This window comes from Clupea harengus, chromosome 19 (genome assembly GCF_900700415.2).
Source record: "Clupea harengus chromosome 19, Ch_v2.0.2, whole genome shotgun sequence".
Classification (NCBI taxonomy): domain Eukaryota; kingdom Metazoa; phylum Chordata; class Actinopteri; order Clupeiformes; family Clupeidae; genus Clupea; species Clupea harengus.
Genome location: NC_045170.1, coordinates 9,973,040 through 9,985,402, shown reverse-complemented (window position 1 = coordinate 9,985,402; position 12,363 = coordinate 9,973,040). Strand labels below are relative to the sequence as shown.

The 12,363-nt window shown below is 43.5% G+C and overlaps 2 protein-coding genes across 2 annotated transcripts in view; both read right to left on the bottom strand.

Moving 5' to 3' along the window:
- Positions 1-2,706, bottom strand: part of ptk2aa (protein tyrosine kinase 2aa) — a 92,107-nt gene extending 89,401 nt beyond the window's left edge. Inside the window, exon 1 of the mRNA XM_031586624.2 lies at positions 2,413-2,706. The gene's annotated coding sequence lies outside the window, so the exon portion shown is untranslated. The remainder of the gene's footprint in view (positions 1-2,412) is intronic.
- Positions 2,707-4,361: 1,655 nt separating this feature from the next.
- The window catches only part of dennd3a (DENN/MADD domain containing 3a), a 51,537-nt gene continuing 43,535 nt past the window's right edge, over positions 4,362-12,363 (bottom strand). The window contains exons 19-24 of the mRNA XM_042710692.1: positions 11,661-11,800; positions 10,902-11,062; positions 9,663-9,802; positions 7,561-7,754; positions 6,819-6,956; positions 4,362-5,734 (exon numbers count right to left, since the gene is read on the bottom strand). Coding sequence (XP_042566626.1) covers positions 5,534-5,734; positions 6,819-6,956; positions 7,561-7,754; positions 9,663-9,802; positions 10,902-11,062; positions 11,661-11,800 — 974 coding nt within the window. The 3' untranslated portion in view covers positions 4,362-5,533. The remainder of the gene's footprint in view (positions 5,735-6,818; positions 6,957-7,560; positions 7,755-9,662; positions 9,803-10,901; positions 11,063-11,660; positions 11,801-12,363) is intronic.

The window sequence follows — 12,363 nt, the reverse complement described above, 5'->3', positions numbered from 1 at the left end:
CAGGTTTAGGAGAGTAAATAGATTTCGCCATTCACTGCTGCCAGTCTAAGCTTTAAAGACACTGTTCCTGCATTATCACAGTCAGCATGTTATTACCTGCTGTCATGGGATGAGGTGGAAAATGGCTGAACATCCATCAATCACCAAGAGTGTTTCCACACAAAACACTCGAGGATTGACAATGTGTACATTCCCCGCAATGACAGAAACCTGGTGTGGACACAACCTCAATATCACCATGTCTGAAAAGAACAGGACGCATTGGGCCGGTGGGACTAGTGTACGAAGCCATGCTGTGGAGGACGGAGCCATTGAATGAATCCCCCAGTCCTGCCATGAAGCTCGAGTGAATCATCCAAACTGTAAAGCAATCTTGAAAGAGCTTTCAGAGAATAAAGCAACCACAATAAGAGAATCAGCAGACGGAGTTTCCTCCAAAGTGACTGGAGCTAATTAAAGTCGGGGGGGGGGGGGGGGGGGGGGTAAACATCTGAAAGCAGCAGTCGAAATGTCGGGGGGGAGCGGAAAAATTCAAATGTGAGGTTAATGTGTAAACATCTCTGGGTGCACTAGGCAAGGGGAAAAGCTCATTTTTTACTCGTTCCATCATGTTTGCTAGTTACGGTTGTGAGTGAATGACAGGTTGGCATGGGGTTGGCATTGGTTGGCACGGGGTTGGTTTTTCATAATATTAACCCAAGACCTCACACGGTTGCAAGCAAAACAAGTTGGTTACAAGCAGATCCTTTCATTGCCCCGGTTGAGTATGACCGGAAAAATCAACACCATTCCCTCAGCTGGGTTAGGTAGCTCACTGCCACACACACACACATACAGTCCCAGGCAACAACAGCCAGTCACTGCCGTTGAGAGGAAAAAGGCGTTTTTTTCCCTTAACACTCCTGAGGGACCCTATCAGTCAGCAACATCCTGGCGCAGCAGGACACAAGTGGGATGAGTGTGTGTGTGTGTGTGTGTGTGTGTGTTCATTTAGGCTTCCTGTCATAGTGGCCCTACAAAATACATACCCTCTTCCTTCACAGCTAAAACAACACAAGTTACAATTAAGGACGGATGTCTCAAAGTCACTTCTCTCCATCTGGAGCAAGATTTTACTGCACGTCTTGCAAGTCCTCTCCACATGACAGAAAGCATTACATCGTTCAATGTCTTGTCATAAAGCATGGGTACTTAACATTTTGGGGTATACTGATATTGTATTTATGGATTGTAATTGAGGTTTTCAAGGATGTTCAGCAAGCTTGATTCAAGACATCAGCTGTTGTAGTTTATACTGTATATGGATGTATTATTCAAATACCAACTGAAGCATATGAAATACAAATCTAATTTATGTCTAATAATGTCCTGACGTCAACCACCAACCCACTCCACTCAATCACATACAAACACGAACACACGCTTCTTCGAGTATAGTGTTAAAACAAACACAAGGGTAAATGTAAACAATGTTCTAGGGCCTCCTTCGGAGTAAAGAGAAATTATGGTTTGAGGGATAACACTGTCCCTAATAGGGCATACTGATCCTTTCCATTCCGCATTAATAGGTTAAGACTGAAGTTGTCTTTATAGCACATATTAAAACGGACACACTGACTAGCTATTGGTAAACTGTAGGCCTCGCCTGCACACTCAAAGCGAGTCTAAAAATAATATGGCCCCGGCCCTTGCACTGTAATTTCCAACGCCCCGGGCCACGGAAAATACACTATTTTACGTGCGCAAAAAGGTGCCAAACAAATGTGAAAATGAAAGAGACTACCATAGCACTTAGATTACACTACAGCGTACTATGTCAGCCAAAGATGTGTGTCCTGAGGCTAAGCCTGAAGTTTGAACTGGTGTAACCTTAAATACACGTTGAATGACGTTATTCAAAACGGTTCAAGGCAAAGAACAGAACAGAGTTTCAACTGGCGTATTATTAGCGTTCAAACGTAGCTGCTGGCACTTAAACAACTCGAATTTACTTCAAAAATGACTTCGGTCTGTGGTTAAGAAACGTTCCGTGTGGAATATGTACGTGCTATATGGATTAATTCTACCTGGATAGTGTGTAACTACTAGGGCACACATTCCCAACAAGGCTACAGTGTTTCTAGTTGACTGTGTTTGTAACTTCAGCTATTTGTTATGACTGCCAGGGTTGGACACAAATTGTAACGATATCCTTTACAGTACAGACAGATGTTGAATAGACACTGAACGCGTCTGTTTTTAACTGGATATCGTCTATGTGTTTCAGAATAACAGTTCGCCGTGATTCGACAAGGGGGATAATCAAACTCGGGAGTATTTTTTTGTCGGTTTGGAAGCTATTCGACAGTCCCACCAATGAAGTTGCATTTTTGCTCCTACAGACGAAATATTTTAAATCAGAGCTCTACTCACGCTGTTTAAAATTCGGGCTGCGTTGGAGTCACTCTGGCTATCCTACCCAACTCGATGACTTCTTAGTCGTTGATTAAATTCCAATGTAAGTGAAGTTGGTAGACACTGCCTTCGCTTTTCTTTCACTTCTCCCACTCCGACCCTGCTTATTCCCGTTCATCCTGAGCCTTACATTCCAACATGGCTGACGCGTAGCAACCGGTCGAATACAGCTACACCCCTAAGAGGGGGGAAATGTGAAGGAGGTACTCCAGATGGCGAGACTGAGCATAGAGAAACCATACACTTACGGTGGTTTGCATAGCTTGCTATTGATTATGAACAGAACATCATGGGGTTTATGAACCCGATTGCTTTGCGTTCCCCCCCTAAAATTGGCAACAACCGAGGATCACCTCTATCACTGAAGACTACCTATCTTACAAAGGTTGTTTGTAATTTACCTGTATCACAGACATTGATGGCTTATTTTTAGTTATATTGAGCTCAGATTCATTTAGTCTCCAGTTATTCTAAAATCGTTATGTGAAGCATTATGTTCTCAGTGTTTTTGTTTTGTTTTTTTTTTAACACAGGGCCTGTGCGCCCGGTTAACGTTAAGCAGCTAGCAATGCTGTCTGGGAAATCCTGCAAACATGATTTCATGAATTAATCAGTTTATATCCGGTCATGTCCATTGTTGTGCCCCACTACTGCACCCTTCCCCCCACACCGTAATATTGGAAGCACCTGTTCAATAGTAATCTGATTCCCTCTCCCTGCTGGGAAAACTCTGCCATGGTTTTGGCCTGAAAAACAAAACAAAACAAACTAACACTCTCCCAGCCTGCTTATGTCGTGGGCTGTGATTGTGTTTCTATGAGAGTCCTCCTTAACAACCATTCTCCATATTCTACAGCTCTAGACCACTTTCATTTGGAAACCACATTTTTTCATCACAGTAGCCTATAAATGATGTAGGTGTAGAGTCTCCATGATTGACACTTGCTTTCATCAACCCACTCACCACCTGAAAGAGAATACAATATTTAATGTATGGCTTGTGTGAGAGAGGTGCAGATACACCGACCCACACACACTCACCGACCCACACACACACACACACACACGTTTAATGACTTTCAGATGTTTTCTTTGGAGCCGTGCTCTCTGCACATAACATCATTACAGAGGCAAAGGATGCGTCTTCCATCTTCATCCATCTTGTGAATTCAGCGGCCTCCGCACACCGCTCACAGCACACCCACACTCGGTCTGATTGAGCTGTTTGAGTTTGCACTCACAAAGGGGGTTGAAATCACAGGAACATTTTAAAAAAGAGCTCCCAAGCTGATCCTGAGCTACGCTCCAGTCAGCAATAACACAGAGCAAGCCTTCAGTGTAGAACTCTCCATACTTGAAGTTACTGTTATCTTTGCTGGGTAGTCATTTAAGATGTAAATCTTGAGATCTAGCTCAAAGTAGTTCACAGACAAAATAATGTAATCCCCCTTCCCCCCCTAAAAAAAAGACATCTGCAAAGAGTACAACTTCAGATTGGGATTCCTCGAGATATTATTCTCAATCCCTTGCCTGCAAAACTGTACTGGGATGAGCGCTGGTATTAAACTGGGTAAACTCCGATCTTGGGAAATCTGCCGAATCCACATTGTTTTCATAATCTCTAATCTGCCACTGGGTTTTAAGACCTTTAAACAAGCTGTGATTATCCTGCGGTGCAAATGTGGGATGAATGTGCCGAGCGTGAGACTCTCTGGTCTCTGGGCTCAAAGGAGAGGGAAGAGAGCACCAAAATCACAACCATTATGGGAGAGATGATCTGAAGGATTGACGTCTGCTGTTTTTGGCCTGAGAGGTTTTCAGATTAAATTAAAAAAAAAAAAACCTCCAAGATGGTTTTCCCAAATGCATTTGTTGTGAGACTCAATTGAAAAGAAATCACACGATGATTAGAAATCAGATCTACTGTACTTAAGTTCGAGCGTATCAGTTTTTTACACTGCAGTAATATACCATACACCAGGACACATGAATTAATAAATTAAAACACAAAGGTGTACAGGTGAATATTATTATACACTGTGAACATAAATCAGTTCAGACATGTTTTGAGATATGACCTAAAACACTACTGGGGGAAACGGCTCTTAACAAAGTTTGTAGGTTAATCAGAAAAACTGTTTCTATGAAACCTAAACTCTCCCTAAACAGGAGACAGGGTCTTCAATAAAAATAGTTATCAAGATTATCAAGATTACTGTCATGTGAAATTCATGCAGCTTCCCTACTGGGGGAAAGTGGCAAACATCTCAGCACTGTCATGTTTGTCCAGGTACTTTACCGACCTCTAGTGGACAAAATAGCAAACTGATAACTTACAATGAAATGATCAAGGTTCTTGACAAAAATGAACAAGATTCTGCTATAATGCCCTTATTCCTCCTCAGTTTTTACAAATAATACTTTTTTTTCATTATAGACTAAAATATCTTGAGCTAATCCTATAAAAAACTATCTGCAAGACAAATGCTTTATTGCTACTTTGTGTTTAAAAAATACTGCTGAGAACCATACAAAAATGTAAAGTACAAAATATGTAAAGTATACAAAGGAATGTGTACGTCAATAGTAATAATGATGAAAAACATGATTATGCTATGCATTATGTACATGTTAACAATAATCTACAGCTTATAAATAAGGAAATGTAAATAAGAAACTGAGTCACAGATTACAAAGAACAAAACATGACAATTTAAACTATAAACAGATATGACTGATTCATACTGTCCACACAATTTGATTCCTTCATAGAACTTTGAGTGAATTGGATTTCACTCGAGAAACTCAACGCCCATTTCTCCTTGGAAGCCTTAATGTGTACCCTGGAACATGATTAACCCTTTTGCACTTTATAATGCAGACCTCCCTGCGCTCTGCAGCAATGCCAGAATTGTCCTGAGAATCCCCTGGAATGGATTGATCCCACCAGTATGTGCTCAAGAACGGAGCATTCACTGTTCCGAGATCAGTGACTCGATCTTTTCACCAGGCACATCCCTAATGGTCACCTTTGGATGTTCTCAGAATTAGAATGTTTTTTTTCTTCACATTCTTAATTCTACTCCACCTTCCAGATGGCGATCTTGCCGTCCTCCTGCGCTGCCCCGCTCAGCACGTAGCGGTCCTCGGCCGAGCAGAGGGCCTGGACGTAGTCGCTGTGCGCCACCAGCTCCTTCTCCACCAGGTGGCGCTCCGTGTCCACCACATAGATCTTTCCCCGAGCCTGCCCTGTGCTGCGCCCCCGACAACCCACCCAGATCTGTGGCAGAAGCAGAGAGAGAGACAGAGAGAGAGAGAGAGAGAGAGAGAGAGAGAGAGAGAGACAGAGAGAGAGAGACAGAGAGACAGAGAGAGAGAGAGAGAGAGAGAGACAGAGAGAGAGAGAGAGAGAGGAAGATAGAGAAAGAGAGAGAGAGAGGGAGGGGAGGGAGAGAGAGGGAGAGAGAGAGAGAAACAGGTGAGTAAACAGATAGATCTACACAGCAAAGATTCACTGGGTGAAGGTTCAATCTCTGGAACATAATGTGGTGTGCAGTTCATAAACAGCCCATTATCCAGTGTCCTATTCTGTGGTACATAAAAAACGATCTGGATCCGCTTCAAAACTGAATGGGTTCTTTCTTGGCCCATGCTACCCCCCTTCCACCGACTTCCATGAAAATCAGCCTGGTAGTTTTTGCGCTGACAGACAAACAAACCAAACTGAAAATGTACCCTCGGCAGCGTTAACAACAAACACATCATAATCGAGCCGACCAGCACAATGTGTGACATGTATCCCAGGCCAATGTGGAAGACCGCCACCCATTTTCCCCACATCCTTTCATACATAAGATGCAGAACGTAGAGTTCGTAGAAGAGGATGAACGAGCCAGAACGTTGAAGCCTATTCCATGTTCACAGGCAACTGAGCGGGAGGCTGTTCTGTTATATAACGCTAATTCTGAAACTCAAGAGGGAAAGGCATTAAAAAAAACAAAAAAAACAAGAGAGGCTTATTCTGGGACATAAGTGCGTATACTGTGTTCATAAATGGAATACTCAAAAGAGCAACTCCAATGCTGCTTGAGAATATGTACTCGCTTCTTTTTCTGAAGTATGGCTGGATAGTCCCCTATAGACCATCTACAGATGCTCAGATTATAAACAATCTTTCTGTTGAAACTCTGTTAACTACAATTTATGGTTGCGGTTAGGGATTGGGTTTGATTAAGGTGATTAGAAGGACTGAACTTGCATTTCAACACACCATCTGTAAAGTCTCTGTAGGTGGTCTATCCAAATAAAGCGTTACCAAATGTTCAGCTCCGTTTCAACCGAGCCAAACAAAAGACGTGGCTCACCTGGTTCTTGACCTTGATCATGCATAGCACGCCTGCGCAGTCCTGCAGCTGGATACGGTGGAAGGGTTTGGTGAGGTCTTTGCAGTACCACACACACAGCTCACCGGCGTCTGCGCAACCACTCCACAACTGCTCTTTCTGCACACACACACACACACACCCAAACACAGAGAAAGAGAAAGAGACATCAACAAACTCCACATACACACACATACACACAGCTGTTCATAATACACACCGTATATGGGCACACACACAGATAGACACAAACACACAACCCATACCCCCAGCAGTGAGCAGTCATCAAAGACCGGACATCAAAGTGGCCCCACTCACTTTACCTAAACTGCCAACATATGTCAACCATTAACCAGGACTTCCAACAAAGCCCATCCCTCCAAGACAGGACTGTTTGCTTAATGACCCGTGAAGCTTGGGCAAGAGTGGAAGTACGTAACTATGACAACAGGAGGAGAAGAAACCGAGAGAAATCAAGAGAGAGAAAAACAAGGGAAGAAAAAGAGAAGAGAGAAACGGTGAAAGAAAACAAATTAAAAAGAGAAAGAAAAGAGAAAGAGAAAGAAACCCTTTGATCATCTGAAAGAATACAAGCAGGTTCAGTCGAGGACGTTGATACAGAAATGCTCTTTGGAGTCATAAGGAAGTGACTCTTCATTAGGGCAGAGGCTGGAGGGCAGGAGGGCTGGCAGGCTGGAGGGCAGGAGGACAGGCCTCCCCTCACCTCATCAAACAGCAGGAAGCAGCTGTAGGAGCCGCGGCTGAGGCTGGAGCTGGAGCCGAGGCTGGAGCTGGAGCCGAGGGTGGAGCTGGAGCTGAGGGTGGAGCTGGGGCTGCCCTGGGGGGAGTGGGGGGGGAGAGGCACGCGGCGCTGCACCGTCCCGTTCCGACGCACTTCCAGGATGCTGTCACGCGCACCTATATGGTGCAGAGAGAAGAAAGACCTTTTAACACCGTGGAACATCATGTTTACTTAATCTCTTGTTAGCTACACAGAAACACCTGGGGAAAGGCCTGGGGAAACGCCTGGGGAAAGGCCTGCCAGTCAAATGATCTGCTTAAAACACATCAAATGAATCAGTTTTTTTACTGTCAACATTTATGCTGTAGTATATTTTCGAAAGCAAAATGTTAAAAGTAAAATTAAAAACTGAAATATATTAGTATTCAACAAGTATTCAAACCCCTGTGAATTGAGTTCCAGACTAAGGCAGATGACGAATTATGCACAAATGATACAGAGGTGCCACTCATTTGACCATAAAGGATCATAATTAGGCACTACCTATGAGTGGTTACAGTAGGGATCTCCTTCTGGAAATAAAAAACATTCTGTCTAAGGCTCATCAGCCAGGCTATGAAGTAACAGAGGAAATGAAGACTAAAGACACAAGGTGATTAAAATGCTTAAGTGAGGAAGAGTCTCAAAGAAAGGGTCCAGTTGAGCACCACTGGATCCATATGAATAAAGGTAGAAGTTGCATCACACCACCCAGATACTGTGTACAAAAGGCCTGTTCCCCAAACCAAGCATCCAAAGATGTTATCCCCGAAGAATCTATGAAGAATTGCCATGGTTGGAATTGGGGTGCTGGCAAAGGAGTCCAGAGCTATCCATTAAAATGTTGGCAAAAAAAAAAACATTTTCATAGAAGATCCACATTAAAGCATGTTTGGGTAAGGGAAAAGGTTTCTATGGTCATATGAGACCAAAATAGAGCTTTTTGGCAAATCATCAAAGCGCTATATGTGGCAGAAATGTAACATTGCCAACGGCTCAAGAAACATCATCCCACTCATGAAATATGGCAGCGGTAACATCATGCTATGGGGATATTTCTCAACTGAAGGAACTGGGGGAGCTTTTAGAATTGAAGGGAGGATGAAAGGAAATAAAATCTACACATTATCACAACAAAACAACAAAATTACATACCAGCAGAACAACTTCCCAAGGCACAAGGCTAAAGCAACACTGGAGTGTCTCAAAAACAGTAAAGTGAACATGCTAGGATGGCTCAGTCAAAGCCATGATCAAAACCCTACTGAGAATCTGTGGCACTGCAGTCCAGGACCACAGTCCCATCAGCCTAGATGATCCACATCTTTTCAACCAAAAGGAAGTAAAAACACAGCAGAACAATGTGCATAGCTGGTACTGACACACTTAAGAAGACTAAAGGCTGCTATTGCAGCAGAGGTCCTAATTAATGTATAGGGGTTGAATATTTATGCAAGCAGAATATTTTAGTTTTGAATTCATTCATTTTTAATTTTAGTAGACAAACAACCTATTTGGCCTTTAGAAATATACTACAGAATAAGTGATGAAATGAAAACACTGATTGGGAAAATATCTTTTGTAAAACGGTGATGATCCTGAAACGGCCTTTATAGAGCCTGCCTATTTTTCCTAAATACACCTGCAGAAAATGTGTTCATATAGAAAACACAAGGCAGACAAAAGGCAATCAATGCTAGATGTAATGGTATATGTTGACGAATAATACTGTGTACCGGGTGTGAATACAGCTTGTAATAAGGGTCGGTCACACAGAGGCCCACGCAGAAGATCTGAAGGATTCTGGGTAACTGTAGCTGATCTAGGTTGGCCAGGGGCACATCTCTGGTGACCCATCTGGTACCACCATGTGTGCCATATGTGTGCTAACACCCTTCAAGTGCTGTGCATCATGTGCATCATGAACCCCTGTTTCTGTCTGAGTGGTGTGCTCTCTATGTGTGTGTGTGTGTGTGTGTGTGTGTGTGTGTGTGTGTGTGTGTGTGTGTGTGTGTGTGTGTGTGTGTGTACAGACGGCCACTTACAGCACCACAGCCAGCCGTTGTGCACTTGCAGAGACTGGAGGCGGTCGCAGGACAGGCGGAAGTGTTTGCGCACCTGCAGCGAGGACACGTCCCACACGATGACCGTGCCCTCAGTGCTGCACGAGTACGCCATCAGCTGCCTGGGAGTGGAACACACACACACACACACACACACACACACACACACACACACACACACACACACACACACACACACACATCCAGTTAGATATAAAGCTCAGCAGCTCAGATTGAAAGACATGGCACACACAGGGTTCATTTTTAAAAAGCCTTTATTCTAATGAGCTCAAAACATATTTTAAAATGCACCTACGCGTTCTGGCTTCTCTGAGCCACAGCTCATTTGGGTGCTCTCTAACACTCTCACACACACACACACACACACACACACACACACACACACACACACACACACACACACACACACACACACACACACACACACACACACACACACACACACACACACACACACACACACAAACTGTGGCTGCAACCAGGTAAAAGAGTCGAGTAATGGGTGTGGCTACCTTCAATGAATCAGCTGACTGGCCTCAAATCAGCTGATCAGTATTACGTGTAGGTGCATTTTAAAATAAGTGAGGAGGTTCAAAATATGAGACATGTCTGTCTATGTTTGAAAAGGCCCGTGTGGAGAAGGCAGAGAGGGAAGAGTGTGTTTGTTCAGTGTTACATGTGGAAGAAGGAAATAGCCTTTTTTCCCAGTTAAGAGTCCAATAAGACAGATCCAGCAGACTCCGGCCAGTCCCTAGGCTGTCAAAATGGAGTCAATATAAAAAAATCTCCTCAATTCCAGCCTGGTCAACACACATCACCATTATCTGTAAGAAGTTTGCCAGCCCTTGTTATTGACTTTACTAGGGTGACCAAGAGTGTAATTACTAGTACATGAAGTACATGACGATTAAAGTATGGGTTGACCATCAACTACTAAGGTAAGGAACGCTTTGCCAGTGGACGATAAGTTAGACAATCCTCACAATGCTCAGGGAAACACTGTGATCTAAAGCACGTCAATGACAAGTTCTCACCTAATATCATGACCTGTGTCACCCTGCGTTAGTTGCTTCCTTAAAATAACAAACAACACACATCCTGCACATACTGATCATTATTATGACGCATTTTTTGTGTGTGTCAAAAGGGTGTTCTAATTCTGGTAACTTTCACACTATTTGTAACCTCATATCAAATCACCTGTGCTTGTCGGCACGCTCCTCCAGGGCCAGCCCCGTCACCTCGTTGCGATGCTCCGTCAGCTGCTTGTTGCAGGACATGCTCCGGGGGTTAATGATGTAGATGACCGAGTCCTGCGAGCCAATCCACAGCTGCTGCTGGTTCACTCCCAGCATGCAGTTCTGGAAAAGAAGGAAGGCTTTTGGTGATTTTTTTGAAGGGGCGTTTGAATTGTGGAGGTGTTTGCTAACCAGCAGGTGGCAGCAGAGACTTCGGATCTCAAGGGGTGGGTGTGCCGAGTGTGTCAAAAACTAGATAGATGTGTTCCCTTCACGGGTAGCTTCAGTAGAAATGCAAAACAGAACTTTGACATTTTGCAAAATGATGAAGTAATTTGTTCCCCCTTTCTGTTCAGCCCTTTTTCAAATCAGAGATGTGGGGATCCAGAGTTGTGCAATACCATTTCAAAAACAGTTGAAGTTGTTTCTCTTTCTGAGGAAACTGCAAATCACGCTATGCATTTTCATACAGGCTACGCAGTCCTACATTTTTTAAGAACTTTAGTTCAGGGGTTTAAGAAGAAGTCTACTTTACTTAAATGAATGCTTATCACCTAAAATCCCTTTACATCAACCACATTGATAACATTATTGTAGAAAAATAAAGAATATTTCTGATGCTGGGTGAACATACAGAAATCCATTAATGCAGTTAAGAAAATGTATTACAACATTAGTTGTCTGTCCTCTTTGCTATCTGTGTGCTTTCAGCGATCCTCACCAGTTGAGACGAACCCACTTGGACTGAGTTCTGCTGCACGGACCAGCTGGCTGCATCAAATACCACCACCTTCCCATCACTCAGCGCGCACCACAATTTAGGGTTCCCACCGCAGTCCGTGCCCGACACACCCAACTGCCCTGCAACCAGAAGCGGCAACACAGTCAGCCCTACCAACAGACTCCACATGTCCTTGTAAACAAAGCACTTTTTTGTACTACTACAAAAAACAACCCAATGTACTACCCAGTGCACTGTACTTCAGTTAAGTTTACTAACATGAACTTCTGCAATTGAAAAGCAGTCCTGCATACAGGCTTTGCCTGCATACATGTGCTCTTGCAAAAACAAAGTAGTGTATTTGAAACATACTTAAATGTCTGTCTGTCTGTCTGTCTGTTTGTCTGTCTCTGTGTGTCTTTAAATATGTGTTTGTGTGTGTTTGTGTTTGTGTGTATACTCCACAGTTTTAAAAGGTCCATACCGTAAACTTAAACAACATGAATTTCCTTTTGTAAAGAACCCCAGGCTTTGTGAGGTACAGACAGCATGTCTGGCTGGCAGTGTCTCCTCCTTACTCTTACTCAGTTTTACGTGCCTACAGGGGAGGCCAAAACCCCTCTGATGTGTCACATCCTGCCTTTCTTTCACAAGAGAGTAAGTGGGGGAAAAGTCTGTGAGCAACCTGGGCGCATGCCAAGTG